Genomic DNA, 23,559 nt, shown 5'->3' with positions numbered 1-23,559 from the left:
AAGGAGAGGGAATATACTGTGTCTTCACCTGCACTGTGCAATATTAAGATACAAAAAAAAAAAAAAACACCTGGGAGAGATCTGTGACTTGCAGACACACTTCAAGCATCTGTTCATGTTTTATTCTTAATGTTATTGATCTGCATTTCTCGTTATTGTTTCCATACTAAGCAGTGAAATAGCGTTAATATCATTAGCCGTATCATTTATTTATTTGTCTTTGAGCTGTAAGTTGATTTAAAAAAAAAAAAAAAACAATAGATTTTATTTACAATGTATTGCATGTGAAAGATCAAAGACAATGCTGGAGTCTCTAGAGTAGAAGGATGGTAAGATGCTGCTCATCTGACCCGAATCCACAAAGATCACACAGTGTATTTGAGCAATGTCTTTGTAAAACCAGCGTGTTTTTTTTTTTTTTATCACGTGACCAACTGGGTCCTAGTCACAAAACTTGCGGGTTTTCAAAAGGCTGTTCTGATGCATTAAATAGATATTTCCCTAATGGAAATTCCGGCTCAGCTGTATACTGGTCAGAGCTGGTGGTTTACTGGTTTTCAGCTGGTCGTACTGGTTCAGGGGACTTGGTGCAGGTTGAGGAGCTGGTTAAAACAGGACCAACAACAATTACCTGTAATGTAGCTCTAAAAATCAACAGTTGATTTTGTTCCTATTGTTACAACAACTGCTATTGCATTGGCTTGTCTGGGATTTTATACACCTTTATGAGCTGGTCACCAGGGTAGTTCCTAGACTATCAGACTTTATTTAATTCCACGAAACAGACTTTTAAAAAACATTCTTTAAGCAACTCATGAGATAAAGCTTTGTGAATAGGAGACACTTGTTTTTCATCCAAACCTGTTTGCCAAGATCCTCAATGGTGTTAAATACATACCCAAATAAATAAGGGCCGTGGTATGACTCTAGAATGCAATGCACCTGCACTGGAGGTGTGATACACACTGTGGATTTAAACAGAACGATGGAGAACAGTGTGAAAGCACAGCGAATACACAATACAAGCACCAAAACGGCACAATTACTGTGCTAAACTTTTACAGGGGTGTTCCAAGGCCCCCGGCACTTATTATTATTATTTTTATTTTTTATTTGATAGAATCTAATCTATTAAGGATTTTGTTTCCCTCATAGTGTTTTATTTATTTATTTGATTTATTTAAATACTGATAACAAGTTACTGGAAACACAAAATTCCCAGTAAACAGTAAAATAACTATCAAATTGCACCTGTCATCGTGATGACACAAAGCTGGCAAGGTGGGCTCAGGGAGTGATTTGTAATGCATAAACACACACACACACCATATCATATATGACAATCAAATCAACAAATACACAATATAATATACTAAATAAACAAACCAATACATACATACCATACTGAGAATCAAGGAGTTAAACTGACTGGACAAAAACTTAAAGAATTGAGAGCTCTCAATGCATAGCTATCCAGACTGAGAGCTCTCAATGCATAGCTATCTGGACTGAGTGCTCTCAATGCATAGCTATCCGGACTGAGAGCTCTCAATGCATAGCTATCTGGACTGAGAGCTCTCAATGCATAGCTATCCGGACTGAGAGCTCTCAATGCATAGCTATCCAGACTGAGAGCTCTCAATGCATAGCTATCCGGACTGAGAGCTCTCAATGCATAGCTATCCGGACTGAGAGCTCTCAATGCATAGCTATCCGGACTGAGAGCTCTCAATGCATAGCTATCTGGACTGAGAGCTCTCAATGCATAGCTATCCGGACTGAGAGCTCTCAATGCATAGCTATCCCATGATGCATGAGCACATGCATTTAGTTTATTCTTACTTTACTAACACTCATCCCATTTTTAGACCGGTCGCTTTACCACATACAAGAGATTTGCACCAAGCCTGTATAATGCTGGCAATAAGAAGGAGTTAAACACGATTGCATTCATCGTTCTTCTAAAGTCCACTCATCATCTTCTTCACATCCTGGCACGCTGAATGGCTTTTTGAAAACAGGATGATAGAAGCCCTCGAAAGACAAAACTATAGATTGGTTCTAGCACTGAGCCCATATTTACAAAGCTTTAGTTAGTTATAGAGAATGATAAACATTTTTTTTATTAAGTAACAAAAACGGAACAGATTCATTAATAACTAAATGTATTTAATCCACCAAAAAATATCTTATTATTATTATTATTATTATTATTATTATTATTATTATTATTATTATTATTATTATTATTATTATTATTATTATTGTCATATTTTGTGAATAGGATCCACAATCTGAAAAATATCGTTGTTAATGCTTTTTCTAATATATATCCCCTACTATTCTTTGCTGTTTGCAGCCGCTCTGAGTGGTTTTGGGTTCTCATACTGAGTTGTTATCATTATTCCCTCAATCTGTCTTTGAGCTGCTTTGAGCTTCCCTGGAGAATCCAATGTGCTGGGACTGTGCACCCTTCCTCATTCCATTCAAATGCCATGCCAACAACACACGCCACTATCACTTAACACAGGGCTCAGTACAGCAGATTAGGTGGGAGCAGAGACAAGGTCATGCACTTGTTGCTTGTTTGATTATCTTGTGCCACGTTGCACTGTACAGAGCCTGGAGCAGCAGCCAGTTGCACGCTCAAACTTACAAAGGACTTGCACAGATTGCTTCACAAACAACATCTACAGTGTATACCATGACAGAATATACCTATAAATTATACCAAAAATATGATTGTCCTCTACGAAAAAGGGCTAATGATTCTTAAAAAAAAAAAAAAAAAGTAACCCATTCTCAAGTCCATCATCCTGAGTTAACTGTACATTTATCCCAGGCAGTGAGGTGCTGTTTCTGGTGGGTTAGAGTTCAATGTTAAACCCTATTGCGAATGCTTGCCTCCCACCAGGAAAAGTAGGCAATCATTTCATCGAATGAGTCTTCTCCCTGCCGATCTGAATGTTTCGGTCTGACATGGCAGTAAATACATTTAGTTATTATGTTATACAGCAGTTTGCATGGAAGGGCTTTGGCCAACTTTCCAGAACTGTGGCTCCTTCTCAGTGGTTTCGGTATGCTTGTAAATTCACCCAACCTGTTATAATGCCTTCAACATAAAACCATTTCCCTGTTCAGGCAAAATCGAAATCACCGGTGAACGGTTCCGACAGCTCAATCTTCAGGATTCTAGGGTTCTAGGTGCTAGCTGAGAACCGTGGTGACACTAGTGAGAATCACGTGCTCATGAACTTTGGAAACGTTGTCGGACTTGCTGTTGGAGGTCACGTGATGCACGTTGATCCGTCGGCATGATGCGAATCCTTTGAAACAGCAGGAGAACGCGGTTTTGAACTCCTCCCGGAACTTTCCTGCAGGGGGAGAAGATAATCAGAGAGCTACTGACAACACGCAACACCTTGGTGGTGGACGTCAGATCTGATACTGAAAGGGAAGCAGCCCATGTTGTGATGTATCTGACATTACCCCCGTGGAAGGAGGCAGTGAGAATTATTTGAGGATGGCTCTGCTCTAAAGTACAGGAACAGGAAGGTGACCTGATAGTGATGCTCATCTAGGTGCTCTCCTTTCTCCTGCTGCCATACATTGGCATTTTTATTTGAGTGTAAAATTGAACAGGACTGAACTGTAGCAATAAAGACCAGGCTCTGTGAATGGAGTAGTCAGAGATGTGGTCACAGGCACCCTGACTCCCCCTAGTGGCACAGCATGGCCAGACAGCGCACTCACCACTGAGGAAGTTGTAGATGATGGGGTTGGCAGCACTGTTGGCATAAACCAGCCAGTGGGAGAAGGTGAACCAGGCGTAGATAGCCTCCCGGTCATCTGAGTTCTCAAATCTCCTAAACACCCTGAAAAAAAACAAAACCAAGGTATGACAAAGATCACCACAAATTTAACATGCCGTGTTCAACCCTGGCTTAAAACAGTTTGACCCTCGCTGGCCTCACCTCTTCAGAATGTTGAGAACACTGATTGGCAGGTAGCAGAGCGCGAAGACCAATAGGACGATGAGCAGCATCTTGGCGGTCTTGCGGCGGGCGCGCAGCTGCTTGATCTCGGCGCTGAGGGCAACAGAGCGGTGCGAGGAGGAGGATGGGGTGCCCTGCTGGGCACTGGCAGGGTGACGTGACGGAGGAACCCACTTCCTGGCCAGGGCTGCGTCCGTGCCTGGGATCTGAGAGCAGCACATACACAACAAAGAGATCACATTTCATTGCTTCAGAAAAAAACTGGATTGGGATGGTTGACGCTGTGGTCTAAGTTTCCATACCCTATGAGCTGTGGGAAAGGCTGGGCTCAGCTCACCTGTCTGCACCAAAGCTTTCTGAAGATCAGGAAGTAAGCCACGAACATCAAGCACAGCGGGGCCAGATAAGTGACCACGAAGAAACACACATGATACACCTTGGGATAGATCTCAGCTAGGAGCAAAAAACACAAGAGTGTGAGGCAGGCGGGGTAGAGAAGTGCATGCAGCACAATTTAAAAAAAACAAAAAAAACACACTTGTTTTATGTGTAATAGCAGCTGCTTGGTGCAGTGTTCCTTTGCACAGTTTCAGCAGCCAGTTTCAGTTCTGGGTCAAACGGCGGACAATGACATATCTTACACAGGACGAGACACCCCCACACGCCCCGTACAGGCTTGTAATGCAGCCTCACCGCCCCAGTGCTCGTCGCAGACAGAGAAGAGCATCGTCCGATTGGCCAGCTCGGGGATCATGCTGCGCTTCTCCATGACGATGGCTTGCGGCACCATCATGAGGGAGGAGATGATCCAGATGGCGACGATGCTGTTCCTGGCACGCTTCGCTGTGCTCTTGAACTTCAGCGGGTGGCAGATTGCGTACCAGCGATCCAGGGCGATGAAGCTGAGCGTAAGCACAGACACCGACACCGAAACCGTCTGGGAAACCAACAAGAGATATACCACGGTCAACAGAGCCACACAGCAGCCCAGTGCAGTCACTCTGTGCAATCAATTAGAAAGCAAGACAAGTGCTTCCTCTGTGACGTAAATTCTCAATCAGTAGGTACTGATTTAAAATAATTATCTGTCACAGTCATATCCTTATTCAACCAGAAGAGGGCGCTCCAACTCAGCAAATAATCCCTAAATGCGCGGTATGCATATTGACCAATAGCTGCAAAGTAATTCATTCCAGCAAACCCCTGTTTATTCAACCTACTCTGCTAAAAAGAAAAAAAACAGAACGACTGAATTAACATGCCCCCTTCGGCAAATAGTTGTAGGTTTCTGATAATAGTTCATGTTGATGAAAAAGTACATTTAAAAATGAGAGTGAAATCTCTTAGCTGTTTTAATAATTGTCACTATGTAATTCAGAAGTTTTAATTAGGACCTGGCACAAGATATGTAACTGAATTATACACAAGGACAAGTTGCAATTACACTATGTGCTAAATTCCTAATGAAAGCCCGCTAATGAAATGCATGCGTTGTTAATATTGTTTTGTACGTCATAGTGTGTGGCTATTTCAACCAGTCATTGACCTGCCGCTTACTCTCTTAATCAATCAAGTGGGTTGAAGGCCACATCTTGTACCATACTCCTTATCAAATAAAAACCGTTCCTTACAAATTCTGTGCCGCGGCGGTTTGACCTGAACGACTGGATGATGAATTGGAGTGAGGAGCTTAGACACAACTGGCTCCCCTGCAGCAGTGGCTGGAGCTTACTTGCAAGTAGGGGATGACCTTACAGAGCGTCTGTCCGAAGAACCAGGTCTCTGTGATGTCCACTAGCAGACTGGCCGGGAGACAGATGGCAGTGACCAGGACGTCTGCCAAGGACAGGTTCACGATGAAGTAGTTGGTGACGGTGCGCATGTGATGGTTCCTCCACACCGCGAGGCACACTGAAAAAACAAACCATCCGTTTCAAAATCGGAACAGCCTTCCAGATAATAATGGGAGTCACGGTAGCTGCTCCGGCTTCCGCCACTACTTAATACAAACGTTTATGGGAGATCCAGAGTATTGCCAGAGATATCCCAGTTGTTTCAGTGCCATTCTGGATTTCTCTAAAAACTCCCACATTACAGAAAATAATTCTGTTTCAGTGCCTGTGGATTTATTAGGAGATGGGCTGTCACAAAAGTGGAAACAATGTTCTTCTCGTTCTCCTTGTTGAAGAGGCAACGCATAATAAACGAAGACGGATTTTCATATAACTGAGCATATTTGTAAGGACGAACTAGGGAATGTAACGGGGGGTCCGTGTTTGCCCTAATTGTGTCTAATTTTGCGGACTTTTTTCATCTTTTTTTTTTTTTTTTGAATAAAACTCGTTTGTAGATATTACGCCTTAAATTCATATGACTGCTCCCTTCTTTTTACTTTGGCCGTTTATACCACGCTATACCGCGGCGGAAGCATATAAAAAGGTATGTTAACGCCTAACAAAAGCAATCGTGAAATCGGGAGAAAATATAGCAATCACAGTAAAGAACTGAAATTTGTTTTTTTTTCCCAGTACATTTTTGCTCCAGCACAATTTCTCAGAAGAATAAGATTGTGGGCAGCAGCGGCAGCACCTAGACCATCAGAAAGCAGGCTGTCCTTTGTAAGAACCCAATAGCTGTTTTGTTTGCCGCAGTGTGTGGGAATGGCACAGCAAGCCTGGCATTGTTCCTTCTATCTGTACCTGGGGTTTGCTTTTGAAAGCTGTTCAACCATCTTCCACTGTGGTGAGCGTTACTGTAGTGGTTAACAAACTGGGGGCCACAAGACCGTTTCAGAATGAATCAGCCGAAGGGTCTAGCACCATCTAGTGCACCAGCAGTGTATTGCTGGCAAAACAAAAAGTAAAGTTCATTCCAAGAGGCACATCCTTCGCTGGTGCTGATTCTTGCTACTATAAAGAGACTTTGGCTGGTCTGTTTGGCTTATGTCACATCTAAGGCACGCAACAAGAACTGAAGAGCAGCAGCTGAAAGCAAGCACCTGAAAAAGGGCACAGTGAAAAAAACTGAATGAAACTGATACTGTACTCTTTAACAATGAAGGACTAACTGCCCAATTAGCAGCCCTTTTAGGTGAGTAAATGGACCAACTCATTTGCAAAAATTCTATATAAAAGCAAGTTTTACTAGCGTGTTTTCCATTGACTTACCTAGGATGTTCCCAGCCAGTGCCACCAAGAACACGATGATGTAGCCCACGATGAGGACCCACTCGTACAGCTTGGGGAAGAGATGCTCCCTCCACAGGTAGTGGAGGAACTCATCATCATAGTCTGCGTGGGTCCCCAAGTCCCAGGTACTGTTCAGGGGAGAGCCCGGCCCGGTCCAGCCTGGACTGGGGTCACTGCTGTTGGGCCAACACGAGTCCATGCAGGGGCCAGGCATCATTCACTGAGCACTCCTCACTCCTCACAAGAACCCAAGACTGGCAACAAGGAAAGAGAAAGACTTTTTTGGTGGGACATTTGTAGACATTTGCTTCATGTAAAAGTGTATGAAATGTATGTATGTATGTATGTATGTATGTATGTATGTATGTATGAATGTATGTACTTATGCATGTATGGTATGTAAACAAGAAGGCTCCTGCCAGCTTTCTTTGATTATCCTGATGTAAAATACATTTAATTAGCTAGTTTGTTGGAATCCACCACTTTTTTCATAATATTTTTCTTCTTGAGAACTCAGCACAAGCTGTGCCACCCTGCTTCTTATCTGCAACTGATGGCAAAGAGTAAAATATCTCCCCTCTGAAAGGGGCACTCTGTCAAGCGCAGAGAACACTACCAATACCCACGCATGCACGCATGAACACAGAATGATGAAATTGCTTCTCCGTTGGACCCAAAACACACATACACACACACACACACTCACACACACATGCATGCTCACGCACGCACAGTGACATAAAGCTAACCTGGATAATATAATCTACATCAGGGTTTACTTTAAATGATATAGTATATTATATTTACACCTGTATCACAAATATTTGGAGAACAGTGAATGTAAAATAAAAGTAGTTCCAGTCCATGTTTTGCTTTGGAAGTAATTACTCTCAAGAGAAATCTGACAGCTGATGAAGATGGATGTGAAATCAAGTACTCTACAGCATCTCTACCTCTCACACGCTCCATCTGCTTCATTTGTTGTGACAGTTTAAATCAACACATTTGTTTGAAAGGAAAACCTCTGAAATAATATCAAAACATGCCAGATAGAGGCTGGCTGTGCAAGTCAATGCTATCAGTCTGTTCAGATTCAACATCTCAAAGTGTGTCAGACATTATTAGAAATATGGGAGAATACAAGGGTTTATCTCAGAGATCAGATTTGAAGCATAAATGTGCGTTCCGTATCATTCTCTGCTGTCGTCTGCTTAGTCTATAATTGACCTGGTTTCTAATATCCTTCTTCAACCACAGGGGCTGGATCTGAAAATAACCTCCAAAAGCTAGTTACATTTCTGCAATAGTTTTAGAAGTGACCACTTGTCTTCGTAATTGTAATTGTTTCTTGCAAGTTTAACCTCAGAATAATTCTTAATAGAACTCAAACAAACAATGCATGGCAGAGATATGGTTTTGAAGACCTCTTTAATGAGCTGCAATGGGTTTATTGTCCAGCAGGTGGTATAGGGCCAGTGTATCTTGCAGAAGTGCTGCGTTGAGTGTCCATCAGGTGATATCAAAGGAGTTGGTAGTTCAATATCAACCAATGGGTTTCCATCGTGTATTTCCCCTGTGCTTTGTTCCAACCAGATTCTTAATTATCTTTAAATTACAACTGAGGCTTGAATCCTCTAATGAGGTGAAGACTGGCTGCAATGACTAGAAATAATCACAAATTGAAACCCACTGCAATCATCATGTCAATGGTAATCTATGGGCAATTTGCTATTCTTATAAAAGATTCTTGGGTGTTGCATACTGTGTAGTTCTGGGCGTTTTTTGGTTGTTTATTTAAGCCTTTTTTTTGGGGGGGGGGGGGGTCTTTCAAATTCTTATAGAATGCAACAGATGGTTAAATATATTCTATCATAACATAATAACATAAACCAATCCAGAAACACACTTTTTGTTCTAAGATAAACATACTTTTTCCAGCTGCCACTGGGTGACAATATGTGTTCCAACAACTCCAATCCACAATCAGTCACGCTTACCTGATAAAACAGCGATTTTTTTTTTTTACAGTATACTGTACCCCTTCTACTCGACTCCGGCCCCAAGACATAGAACATTCGATAAGCGTGGCACCTTATTGCAGTCCCGCGACACCTTTAATATAACACAACGCGAACTCAATGACCCATTTTATCGTGATATCATCCGGGTAATATTAGTTCAACTGGGGTGCTTAACACAAAGCATCGTTGTTGTCTCCAAACGTTTGAAGAAGATACATTTTTAAAAAAGAAAATAATAATAATAATAATAATAATAATAATAATAATAATAATCTCCAGTTGATGTAGTAAACTTTTTTTTTTTTACAAAATCTTCTTAAAATATGTAATATGTAATAATAATAATAATAATAATAATCTCCAGTTGATGTAGTAAACTTTTTTTTTTTACAAAATCTTCTTAAAATATGTAATAATAATAATAATAATAATAATAATAATAATAATAATAATAATAATATCTTACCTTTTGCAAACATGTGTTTATGCATGTGCTCTGAAAAAAATCACCTTGAAGTTAAGGATACATTATTTTCCAACTATTTTACTTTAGCATTTCAACTATAGAAGACAAGCCGGTAGACATAAAGCAAAAAAAAAAAAATCCAGTTTATTTAATTATCCACCCACGTTTTTAGAAAGTAATATTTATTTTTGAAGCTGTCTCAGATTTGTAAGTCTCGCATGTTTCCACCAGCAGAGACGGTGAGATGTGGTTTCCTTGCTGTGTCCTCTGCAGTGGGCTTTCTGTCCTCTACGTTTATTGTCGAGGAAATATAACACACTGTGCAAGCCCTGAGCATCTCCAAAGAAATGGAAAGGGAAAACAGCTGTACCGCGAGAAAGAAGGAGGGGGCTATTCGAATATGACTGTTGCAAAGTGTTTGTCTCTAACCTGCAGAAATGCAATCCACCTGCCAAATTATTTTATTCAAAAGATGTGCAAAATCTGAAACACGCTCTTAGGGACAATGCTCCTCAAAAGCTCTAGACTCAGAACACTCATGACATTTAGATTCTTTAAAAGAACCATTCTCATATAACATAAAAAATGAATATGAATGACAGGTAAGGATTTAATAAAGATTAATCTAGCTAATTCCAAATACTACCGCATCATGCAATTCCTTAATGTTTCAGATTGAAATCTTATGCAACAGGTTTTAATTATATTGTGGTGTTCATATATTGCAAAAGGCAATGGCTATTTTGGTAAGTGAAGGGGTATAACATGTTTAATTAAAAAGCGGATCATTACTTAAATATTTAATTTAGTTTTATTGGATTACTAGCAGTCTAGTCGTGCCTCAGTATACGTTCCTGGAATGACCGAGAGTTGGTTTCACAAAATACAAAATACATTCTTCATGTCCGCATCGTAATCCTCCCGTTTGCCGTGTTATAGATAATTGTGGTCATTATAATATAATACCCGACGATGAAGTTTCATCATCGACACGTAACGTACCCTAAATGTATATTACCAGAGCAAAGCATGTCCTTAAAATATGTTCGAATATGCAATAAGAATGTTTAAGCACTGAGAGGATAATTTGAGATGCAATGAAGGAGCTGCTGTTATCCCTTCAATATGTTTGAATTGGTTTCATTTACACACGTCTCATCGTACTTAATGGATGGTGCTTTCATAACCTAAATGGGAAAGTGTAATTTGCATTTTCATTAACACCCCACTAAACCACCAACTACCTGTTGCTCCTCTAAAATGGATTCAATAGAGAAGTAAAAAGGGTCTTGTCCACAGGATTTACAGCCACGTTAAGTGTAGAACACAATAACCATGGTGCACGTAGGAGCTCGTAAATTGTTTATTTCTTTTAAACATTTCTTTTTATAGATTAAAAATCCAATCTGAAACGCGTGTTAGTTTAGCACAGCGGTAAATGCAGTCCTATTCCCATAGCGTTCTATTCTCAGGCGGTATTTTTCGTTGCGAAGTGCGCTGTCCATGGTGCTGATTTGAGGCTGTTTCGTAACTAAAGCTTTAGTATGACGATCTGCATGTATTTTTGACATGCACACCAGCCTACCGCCATTGACGTAGTAAATGTTCCATTTATAATATCCTTTAATTGGTGGGTTAAAGCATATTTGCTCAAGTTTCATCTTGGCACAATGTGATCAGTCATGACAGCAGCTTCAATCAGGGCGGAAGTGCCCGCTTACAACTTTCATCCCGAGGGTGTGTTTTTCTTTTAAGATTTCCCGTGGGTGTACACTACTGTCAAGTGGCGAAGTTTGAGAATCATTCACCATGCTGAAGGGACATTTAGGCTGCAATGTGCTACCAGATTAGATTGGGTGTTACTATTGATTGTCTATGTACAGACACTACCCCGGCCGGGAGACGGGTTCTGCTAGACGGACTAAAGTAATACAGAGTTAGATGTTGAGTAGAATTCTATAGAGCTCTCTAACCCCATTGGTTAAAAGAGTCAAATACAAATATATATTACTAACGGAAATGTAACATAACATTATTTTAGTTTAACTGTACACAAAGATAATAATAATAATAATAATAATAATAATAATAATAATAATAATAATAATAATAATAATAATAATTAAAAAAAATGGAACCCGACTCAAAGACTAGCGAATCTTTGATTTTCAAAGTCATTATTAAATCTGGATTAGGATAAAGGGCCACGGTCGAGGATTTAAAAAAAAAAAAAAATAGGCGGATCTAATTATAAAATATGGCCTTTCGAGTCTCAATTAAAAGACTCAAGAGCCATTAGCGACTCCAAATTTTCCTCCGAGCTTCCCAAAAACGGAAATTTCTGCAGCTGCTAATGCATTTGTCTTTGTACTGCGTTGTACTTTACTATTGATTTTAATAGCTGTGCAGTTTGTATCAACTTCAAATATTCTACTTGACAATGCTTGCTTATGGCAGTGGGTAGAAACAGTACTTCAATGTAAAGTATAGGAGCTGCTGGCTCCAGTCCCAGTCGAGTCAAAATACATGCAGGGTGAACAGAAACAGGAAGAGGAACCCAAACCCCTTCAGATATGAACACACTGTATCATGTATTTCTGCTTATTCTGGCTCCTTTAAGGATGAAACCTAGACAGCAGTAGTTCTTTGTACATTCGTGCATGTTTTTATTGCAAAGAGGATTTTTTTTTAAAATGCAACCTTTGAATCCAGTTCTGTGTCTTCTCGATTTGCAGGAATCACCATGCTGGTTACAATTCCAACAGAGTTACACAACTGCATTCACAAGCATATACAAAACACACTCTTATACAGAGCTCTGCTCTCTGCCACAGTTACATCTCAACTGACTCCAGACTGTGGATCTGCCTGCTTATATACAGCACCTGCCCATGCATCACATGACCCATTTGGGCAGGTCAAAAGTCAAACAAAAAACACTGAAACATAAAAGAACTAGTCAATATGCATATATACATATGGATGTATACAAGTAAAATAGTGCATTTTTTTTATAAAAATGCATTTTTATATTAACAAAGTTTAGTGCATTTTAAACCAAAAATATCACAAAAACAATCATTCAAAGAAAACTAAAACAAAATACACCATCCATCCACAATCTTCTTTTAATCCTTCAGCAATGTTATCTTACGACAAGAAACAGCAAGGAAATGGACTTATTTACTTATTTACCAGAAATATGTTCTAGCAAACATTTCCTTTGTTTGGGGAGTGGTCATGTGACCTCCAAACACAAACAGGGATTCAAACAGAAACCCAAGAACAGATGGAGATTAATATGTTTCAAATTTACCATTTGCACGGTTTACTTACATTCCAACAACAAAACAAATAGGAACAATATTGCTGTTTTGTTTGTATTTCACTGGAGTGTGTACACGGAAATGGATTAAGAATGGAAAATGAATGAAATGCACTTATAAAAAATAAAATGATTAACAAAACATATGCATTTACATAATTACCCCAGTATACGTTTCACAGACAGACATGTGTCTATAATAATAACAACAAAATTGCTTTACAATGTGACATTTTAAAAGGACCAGAAAATGATTTGCAGCACTCTCTAGCTCCCAAGGGAATCCCTTTACACCTGTCTGTTTAGATTTTCCCAGATGTTTTTTTTTCTCCATTTTGATTATCCCCTAACGGTTGCAAATCTAAAGGTGAAAGCTGCAGCTTTCCAGATACTTTGAGTGTCTTTATCTGGCTGCAATAAGATTGCTACTGTAGAAACACATCCACTAACTCTGCACGCTAACCCTTGTATTCCTGTTCATTCCTAGAGATCAGAACATGCAGAAATCTGTATGGACTGTATGTAAGGGCAATGTTGAATGGGTAACTGACATTACAAAAAAAGACAATATTTTCAAAGCATTTCTTCTAGTCTTAATTTTATCTAGAGTTACTCTGAAGACTGGAGTAAACGCTTTGAAAATATAGCCCCATGCTGCACACTTTCCTCAAATAACTGCATTTTGATCTAAATGGATTAAAAGGCGGCTTATGAAACAAATCTCAGTTCACAGGTAGCTGGGGTCTTGAATGTATATCACTCTATTGCACTGGTATAGCTTGCCTTTTAATTATGCTCCATTCTGTCAATTATCTTATTGGCCAGCCTCTAGCATCGGTCTTTGTTACTGTAATCAAGTGTTTTAAGGGTTACCTGTAACACAAGAAAGGAGATTTAGTCTGGTTTCCACAGGCTTGTTTCCATGCCTCAGTACACACATTTGCACTCTGGTAAGGCATGCCTCTTATAAAAGTTTGCCACAATTTTTTTTGCAGTATTACTATGCTTTTTCCCATGCTTAAACTATGCGTTTCCCATAGTTTACCCTGGTTTATCATGTTTATCTATATGCTTTACTATACCTCACTGTACCTTGCTTTCACTGTGCTTCATTACACATTGCTATGCTTTTACTATGGGAAACTTTTATAGGGTTATCTTTGCAAAAAATCGTATTTGGAAATGTTTTTTGAAATTAGCCGTCAAACTCAATTTGGAACCGAATCAAAATCACCAGATTTTCTGTCTCTGATTATTTTATTTGCACTATTTTAAACTCAGTTGTAAAAACAACTGTCAACTGCTTCAGTAACTAAATCAAACCCTTACCTCCAGCATTTTTCTTTTTCTCGCCAGAGGAGGTCAAAAGAGCCAACGAGGCGAAATGAAATCTCGAGCAAGGATTAAAAAGCTGCCACAGCTTCTTCATGTCAGTCAGCTTCTCTGATTAAATGGGTATTCATTGATGTTAGCGCACCAGTGCATTACAGTGCTGCCTCGTTCAGATATGTATTGAACCAGTGAACAGGCTGGCCAGAAACACCTAAAACAACTGCAAGGACCTCTGACTTACACGGCATCGCTCATCACAGACCTCATTAATATATGAGAGCTGCTCCCAGGCTTTTAGGTATGCTATTTGCAAAGGCCTCCCTGTCACTCTACAACAGCATTCGGATTGGACTGATGGGAGTTTTATTTTATAATTGCCAGTTGTAAAAAGATTTCCCCGATTGGTTTTGGAACTATACCTGTATTGGCTGTTTTACAGTGAGATGAGGGAAGAGGGAGAACTAAGCAAGCAACTGCAAAGACTCACATTAGCACCAACAGTGATAAATCATAAATCAGTCATAAATCCTAACTCCACATCACAGCTCAACCCCAACCTCACTATCACATTGCAAAACTGCAATTCAGTCCCTCATGGGAGTACTGAAGTATTAGCTTTTGTCCACAACCTGCACACTTTACGTCTGTAATGTGGACATGTCCTCTAGGAGCCCAGGTCTCCCACAGCCACCAGGATGAAGCGACATTCAGTCACCACCCGCCTTGTCTAGAAATCAGAAATGTGCATGGATCCACATACTGCATAAGGCCCTTGAGAGATAGCTAGAATGTATGTGTGAACCCGCTATAGTATATGTGGAAAATATATTACATATATTTACGGCTTTTAGTGGTTACAACACATTTTATGTTAAGGGAGGTTGGTGGTAAACAACTCCTGAACCCGCAGACTCACACACAATATGAATTTCTTCTTCATTTCCCCTTGGCAGTCCATCAAAGGGTAAGTGATATTTAAAGAGCCGATGCAAGAAAATTAATCTTTTACTACATCAAGGACACCAATCCCATTAAACCTAGCAGTGGAGTGGGGACAGGTCTAAATCACTGTTAGTGAACTAAGAAAGTTGAAAGCTGTCGCCTGTCTCATTATCCCTCACCTTTGATATGCACTCGCTGGTACGTGCTTCTGGGTTTATGTTTTATTTAAGGGATTTAACCCGCCGTAAATCCCACGACTTGGAGTAAATCCTTTTTAATTTAGAGTGCTCAGTTATTTTACCTCAGATTTTCTCCTCAATTTTAGAATGTCCAATTATTATTTCCCTTCACCGCACCAATTCCCCACACAGCTCAAGAGAACTCAAGGTACAGCGGGCATCCTCCGATCCCACGACCGAGCCAGCTTCCACTTCTCCACCCAGGAACTCGAGAGCGGATGTCAGCGAGCTACCGATGAGGGGAAACAGTCCCTGCAGGTTTTGCCTCCCTAACCCAGTGAAGAGTGGTGACTTAACATTACTAAATAAAAAAAGAGGGGTGAGGTGGGCTAGAAGATCATATTCGGATAGATTTTAGGGAGTTGGTGTTAAGACACATTTTGTCATTTTTCTTCCTAAACTTACAGGACAGGATTTTAAAGAATGCGTGCACACAGCATACACGCCTTTGCATATCAGTCCCGAAGGCCATGTTAATCGTCTGCACTTGAAGGTGTGTTGCTTGGCATTATCACTCCAGAAGTGTGCTCAGCTAAAACAGATTCTTCATTCGCACCCTGAAATAATTGTATTTACAGAATTAGAGAATGACTGTTTGTCAGTGAGAAAGCACGATGTCATTTCTGCTTAGAGGGGTTATCTCTGTGTGTCAGTGCAGCCATGCAATGCTTTGCAGTCCTTAAAAAAAATAAAGTAATATTAAGTCTGTCATTGATTAAATTTCATGAGACATTTGAGATGGTGGTTGTGTGAAATGATGTTGTGTAACTGACGATCAAGGCAGGCAAGTAGCAGGAACACAGGAACCACTGACTCGGGAGAATAAAATGCTGGGGGTGGATTTCTATTTACTGAACATGTTGTAAACGTTGTGATTCAGCAGGGAGCCAGTGCTTCCATTAGGATTGCAATTCCTCTTGAACTGTGGGGTTTTAGCAAAGGGGTACCAGGGGCTAAACTCCCCCTGAATTATGGGCAAAGTTATCTCCCCTTCTTTCAGAGTGCACGTTCCTGCTTGTGGGGAAAACAGTGAGCTTCATGTATTTGCACTGACAATGAATATTAAAACAACTGTCTTTTATCTGTGGTATATTAATAATTCATTGATTTTTCATAACTGTATGCCCCAGTGTTATATTAATAAGAGGGCAGACTAGTACTAAGTCATGTGATTCATTCCATGCAATGCATTAAATTACATTCATCGTTTTACATTTATATGGGAATTTCTCCTTTTAATAAATAGGATGTTAATTAAAGGGTGGATCAAACTCTTTGAACTGTTGTTTAATATGAATCATAAAATCATGATTAACTCTTCAATTGTTTATATGAATACATTAAGTATTATGAATCATTAAAGTCCAAATATAGGTTAACTTGTAGAAAGCCGAAATGGTTAGATTTACATAGTAAAGTATCTGCTCCTTTGACTTTATAGACAAGCGCATGTTGATTCAGTTGACCTGGCAAGCCTGCATTGTGTATGAGCAGTCAGACAGCAGGGTCTTTTCAACCAGAGTCTAGCAAACTTAATTGCAGTTTGATTTCTTCTTTTGCTGATGTTCTGCAGACGGGCATTATTATCGAAAACTTCAGTAACTGTCAAGCCAAACAATAAAAACAATGAAAATACATCTTTAAGGATTTGCTTTTCTTAATTACATTTCCAGCTGGCTGCTTTTAAAAGACATCTCCTCGACTGAACTTTGATTCAGAATCACAAACCTTTTTTTTTTCTTCTATTTTGATACAACAGCTCCTGAGCCATTACCGCCTGTCTTGTTATGTAGAAAAGTAAAATCAATGAAAAAAAAATCCAATAAGTTACTATCCTCTGCTTTACAACCTGCTTCAATAGATAAGTCTACTTCTCCAGTAAACAACTGAAGAAACCATTAAAACACCATTCATTCAATTAGAATGAAACCCAGCTCCATTTCATATCCATATGGTGTGCTGGTTGGAAATCACTGCCATTTGCATGACGGACTGGCTGCATACTAATACCTGCTTCCTGTAACCTGCTGTCTCTCTGCTGCCTCGGAGAATGAGACCTGACAAGGCTTCCTTCAGTTCAGTGGTTTTGCTGCTCTCAGTTCCCAGCGGCTGCTGTAGATGGCTGTTTATCAAGATCCCGATCAGCAGATGCAAACCTGCTTTGCTAACTGTGTTTCCCAGTGTGTACAGTATTGGTAAAGCCAATGTGGATAAGGAGAGGCTTTTTGCAATGGGAGGTGTGATAGTTTGTATATTGGTTTCAGCACCAAATCTAATTTTTTTGATAGTCCTGCAATATCTCTGTACACTGTAGAAGGCACTATCCAAAACATTAGTTGATTTAGTTTCTTATAGTTTTATCTAAGAATTCTGATTGAGCGTTTTGAAGTCATGGACCAATTAAACCCCTCTATATATTGAGGAACCAAATGACAGAAAACCATCAATGATAATCCTGTACACAGCTCCTGCAGTGCAGGATCGGATAACTCAGAAGCTGGCTATGTGCATCGCAGCAGGTTGTTGACTCATTGCAATCTGTTCCTCTATTGCTGATGTATGCATGGAAAACCTTTGTAAAAAACGAGAGAAAGAACCAAGCACACCGCAAGCAAGCATCTTAACCGCTATGCAAAAGAGCCGGGGTCCTCTGCATTCGTGGCTACGTGTCAGAATCCGTAACGAGCATCACACAACAACCTGTTACAGAAGGAATTGACTGAAACAAGAACCCGCTCTGTTACAGAGAAAGATGGATGAATGTGGCTTAGAAAGCTGAATTAGACCCTCAGTGACCGCCCTTGACAGGGTATACACTATTGCTGATGCATTAAGGCAGGGGATAATTACAAACCCATCACCTGGTGAGATTCATTTCTCATCTGCAAAGAAGAGCTCACAAGTAGCTCCTGAGCCTTTGCAATTCGTTGAGTAGGTAAACACTGCAGGCATATCCTCTTTCCAGAGCTTATTCCTGTGCCCAGATATAAAACAAACATGCTGGTGATGAGAACTTCTTGTTGCACGGAGGATGTCTGTAATGCCCAAAATTCCCGTCTGAGAAAGTTTGTGATCCTGAATCAAAATTCTTGTAGCTGTTTCACTGAAAATGGCTTCTAGTCTAAATGTTTGTCGTTGAACTTATTACATTTCTTTTAATAGTTTTAAACCGAGCACAAATTCGTCTTTTTATACTACCAATTGATGTGCTGTCCCTGCAACTTGCATTTTGAAAGAACAGCTATATATATATATATATATATATATATATATATATATATATATATATATATATTTTGATAGCCCCTAGTCCAAACTGAACCTGCTATTCCAATTAGTCAGTGTTGACAGATTCTCAATGTGAGTGCTTTAATGTTGGAGCATATCTCCCGCTGTTCCCGCTGTTGCACCCTTAGTGAGCACAAGATCAAAGCACCTGCAAAAGAAAAATACACCAGATTTTAATATTAAGCAAAGGCTAGATTGGTCTTTTCCACTTGAGAGAGGCTTGTTAAAATACATTTAGACTTGGATCATTTTGATTGGGCAATGAAACTTTCCAAATTTAGCTGTGCAAATTGGTCACTCAAGCTCTGGAGACTAATTAAATAAACTATTAAAGAGAGCAGAGGCTGAATCCTTGCTCATTTGTTGTCCATTTGTGAAAAACAAGAAAAAAATAATAGAAACATAGAATGTTTTTTTAATAGCAGGGTCGGAAGCAAGTCTAATGTTTTCCAGGTAAAGATATATTATTGTTATTGTATTACATTTTCGTATCATAGAATGCCCTTTAGGGAGACTCATTTCCATGCCAATTTCTCAATAGATTAGTTGGAGGTATCAATCAACAGCAGTTTACTTTTTGATCCTATAGTATTTATCACAATTGCTACTTCTGGAGGTCAAACATAAAGAACAGTTTGATATATAGAGGGTTTGCAATCATTCTTTATGTTGCTTGCTACAATTATCCAAACACAGTTTTTTTTTTAAATATATAAAAGTAATTTCAATTAGACCCATTCAGAATGAATGCAAACATCTTAGGGGGATGGTAGTCAAGTTCATAAGGAAAAAGTGGAAACCATGGTAACAATATGTATAGCCACTTTCAATGGAGGGCAATCTGAATCAAGCTGCTCTTAGTGGAAATAAATTATGCCATTGCTTAGCGTAATCATATAACTAGGCTTGCTCCTTATCAACGTTTATTATTCAGGGGCTTATAAAACATTGTAATAAACCCAATCCCCTTTTACCACTTCTCCCCTCCCAATGTCCATTGGCAGCATTTTCAAGTTATTCTTTGCTTTTGACCAGCAGATGTCCAAATGCGGAGATCCAAGCTAAGGAAAATAACAGCAAACGAAATGGGTTTCAGTCATACCTGATGCTTTCCGATTGCTGCGTTTGGATACCAGTGTGTTTGGATACTCCCTGCTCAATCGGGGCGTGTCAGCTCAGCTGTTCAGAAACGACTCATAAACTTCAAGTGGCCGGTTGCAAAATTAACAGGTTTCATGGAGTTCCAACGAAGAAGCCCAGTCAAATGCGTACATATAACCCACCTTTTGAGGCACTGTCATCTGACTGGCTGTGCTTTTGAAGCTAACATCTTGGAAAGCACTTTCTGGCTGTGATGAAACTATGCATGGGGACAGTGTATTGAAATGCTATTCTGTGCACGGTGGGTAGAGGTCAGGCTGACACTTGTAATGTTTCATTTATATTCTTGTCAGGGGATGTCTATGCTTAAGTGCACTATTTTGCTTCTTCAATTTTGAATTCTGAAGTTGTTGGTCTTTTGCAGGAACAGGCACTCAGAAACAGAATGCATGCATGTGAACTGAAAGAGATGATTAGAAAATGACATCGGCTGACATTTTGCACAGTGCTTATCAAAAGGACATCAGCACTGAATGTCACACTAAACAGATACTGCAATACACGTTGAGATGCAAATCGATAACACTTTACAAATAGACGTAATAACACAGTAATTATGCACGTGGCTGTGTAGTTGCAACAGCATGCTTAATTACAGATTGCAAAACATGACTGCTTGTTTGGGTATGGTGAATTGGTGATTATGGACTATTTGCTCGCTGGTCCCGCCTATTAAGGGGAGCAGAAAAAGCCACCGCTCTCTGAAAGAGGATCTGATCTGGTGATGCCAGGACAGCAGGGTGGACTGTGACAAAACTACTGGCGGTGTTAAAGGCTACAGTGTAGAATGTATTCAGATAATTAATACTTGCATTATTCATGTAATTTGTGTCATGAGCTACTGACAATATTCTGTGAGATATTTAATGAATATAAGCCTTGGAGTTTTCCAACAAATTAAAATCACAAGCTGTAACCCAAAGGTTTAATTGGACCTGTAAGCTTGAAAGAAATTCAGCAATCATGCATTATGTATTTCCAGAGCCAGGAATGCGCATAAGGTTCACACAGAAGCCGTCTCAATTGTAATATTTATCACCAGGATAGTGTAAAACTCTCATATTCATTCTCTTAATTGCTTGTCATCCAATAAGAGAACCACAGCAATCTGTAATTAATGAAAGAATCCAGGGGTGACCCCGACCTCTCATTTGCATGTCAATGTCCTCAAAAGGAAAGTGTTCTAAAGGGAACTGTGCTAATGAGAAGACAATGGGTCTGTTATAACCCAACCTCCCGCTCTTTCTTTAAAACTATATGAACCCTACTGGTGTTGTCGTTGATTTTGTGCAAAATGCTTTGCCATGCTTTAGTGGCTTCACGTGTGCACTGCTGCAACTTCCATTTAAAAAATATTACCAACACCCTGTTAGTTAACAGACTTGTTTTTATAAGATAAAGATGCAATGCTCCCTTTAATGTATTGCAACCCTCACAGCAAAGTAGAAATGATAAGAGGACCAAATCTAATTGTCTAATGTAGGAGTCCATAGCTACTACGCATTGATTAGACTCCTTTGAGCGTATTGTATTGCGACTGCTTTCAAATGAGTCACCATCTCGCAAATGAGATTGCATTGACAAACAGCACATGGGCAGCCACAAAACAAGCAGCTTTCAATTGCTTGTGGGTGTACGGAATTAACATCGACCCAAGGCCATTTGTTTCCATATATTTAGGCTGTCGGATTTGGGTTGATTTATTAGAAATTGAGCATTGTGTACACATGAGCAACTAGACAGAGCTGCCTCTGTGTGGGTTTATGATTTAACATAACCCAAGGAATAACGACCTCTATAAGCCTGTTAAATGCCATGAGATCATGGGCTGGATGCTGTTTAACTTTGGGAAGGCTGTCAAGGGTCTTCACCAGAAAAAGCCTTGTGAACATTTAAACATATTTTATAATGTATGAGAACAATTACTGCTTGGACATTACCTTCCTGCTTGGACATTTTAATGCATGTGTCCTGGGTTCACTAATCAACTGTGCCATTGTAAATGCTGCCTAATCTCATTCCACTTTGCTGCCTCATTAGCATATTGTATAAAAAGCAGAGTCTAATGATGGGGATGTCTCTGTTATGTGCTTAAATACAAAAAGAAACATGCTGCACTGGCAATGGCGATTGTGGTTGAATGGGGTAGCTCATCATTGTGAGGTGTCCCAGTGGATCCTGGCCTGTTTGTAAATTGTAATCATCACAGTAAACACATAGACCCTATAGCTTATGGTATAAAGCCATCGTCTTGCTCTTACTTTAGTTCTCTCACTTAGAGTGTCCAGAGCAACCAGACTTGTCCCAGGGCTTAAAGGGATGAGCGATGAAGACTGACTCTAGAACAATTAGAGTTAGGAGGGACACGAGAAATATTACCCTAGCCAGTACTGAGGTAGACATTAAGGGGGAGGGTTCTACCGAGAGGTTGTAAATACATTCTAAAAGCTTAGCGAGATATGCACTCAAGGCATTTTCAACTCCACTCTATCTCACTTGAACAGGCTAGACTTTGGGAAGATAACGTTTAAGCAGAGTGCTAGAGATTCCTTTGTTTGTTTGTTTTTTCATATCAGAAGCAATGGCGTATTCGTCAATATCTCTAAACGTCAATTGAATTCTCAGTATCGTGCATTAAGCTGTGGGTGCGTGTTTGTTTTAGTACTGAAACTTTGACAAGTTTCAGGATGATATAAAACTAACCGAGCACTTAGAAGTACTTTTTGGGCAATTTCTCTGATTCTTGAAGCTTTTTACCACAAGATGGAGCAAAATTGAAAGGCAAGGTAATGACCGTACTTGAAAACGAGTTTTCCGAGAACTCTTAAGCTTTCAGTCCATAGAAAGTATCTTCATTTTTTTAATATATATATTTGACAGCTTGGTTGTGAAGACAATCATTATCACTCCATTTTTTCTTGTTTGAAAAAAAAGACTACCCCATCTTTTCAATGTCAAACTTGCAGACCAGAAAAAAATAACTTTATTGCTACTTTAACTTTATTGGTGGGATAGTGGGGGAAGGTTTAAAGGAGGATAAACTGGTTGATAAAATAATGTAACATTTGTTTTTTTTAAATAATTTTAGTTTAAGCACTAAACACAATACAATAAACTCACTGAGCACTAAACACAATACAATAAACTCACTGACCATCCATCTAGCACTAAGCATACCAACAGTATTGCACTTACTGTATTTAACTAACAGTATCATATAGACTTATTGGGGTCTATTTTAATAGTCTAAACTGTAGTGAGTCTAAATACGATCTCCAGAAATCTGTACTTAGCTATGGAGTCCAAGTGGTACCATTTGGTTAGCGGGCATAAACAGTTTCAGAAACATAGCTTTGTAAGTTCAGATGAAACCTGTTAACCTTCTACAAGGCAGTTTTCAGGGTTGAATTTTCCAAATCCCTGTCTGGTAAATAAGCTTGTCTGAAACTACATGAGAATCATTTCAAGGATAGGATATTGAACACGCAATAAAGAAAACAGTATGTTCAGTCAGGAAACGCATGCGATAGATTATTATTTATTAAGACATAGACTATACAGCATTACTATATTGTAGATATTTTACACTACATTATATGGCC

The 23,559-nt window shown here is 39.5% G+C and overlaps 1 protein-coding gene across 2 annotated transcripts; it reads right to left on the bottom strand.

Moving 5' to 3' along the window:
- Positions 1 to 96: 96 nt before the first annotated feature.
- Positions 97 to 10,012, bottom strand: LOC117413596 (orexin/Hypocretin receptor type 1-like). Of its 2 annotated transcripts, XM_058997350.1 has the most exons (9): positions 9,671 to 10,012; positions 9,181 to 9,295; positions 7,163 to 7,437; positions 5,728 to 5,906; positions 4,689 to 4,932; positions 4,333 to 4,448; positions 3,975 to 4,201; positions 3,754 to 3,875; positions 97 to 3,374 (listed from the first exon to the last, which is right to left on the bottom strand). In XM_058997350.1, exons 3-9 carry the CDS (start codon positions 7,398 to 7,400, stop codon positions 3,208 to 3,210), a joined length of 1,293 nt encoding a protein of 430 aa, XP_058853333.1. In that variant the 5' UTR covers positions 7,401 to 7,437; positions 9,181 to 9,295; positions 9,671 to 10,012; the 3' UTR covers positions 97 to 3,207. The 2 variants fall into 2 exon arrangements, with proteins under 2 accessions (XP_058853333.1, XP_033878691.3); XM_034022800.3 differs by lacking the exons at positions 9,181 to 9,295; positions 9,671 to 10,012 and having other exon boundaries at positions 7,163 to 8,969.
- Between the last annotated feature and the right edge of the window lie 13,547 nt (positions 10,013 to 23,559).

The sequence above is a fragment of the Acipenser ruthenus genome, chromosome 23 (assembly GCF_902713425.1).
Source record: "Acipenser ruthenus chromosome 23, fAciRut3.2 maternal haplotype, whole genome shotgun sequence".
Taxonomy (NCBI): Eukaryota; Metazoa; Chordata; class Actinopteri; order Acipenseriformes; family Acipenseridae; genus Acipenser; species Acipenser ruthenus.
The sequence above is the reverse complement of the archived record's forward strand: the minus strand, read 5'-3'. Positions and strand labels throughout refer to the sequence as shown.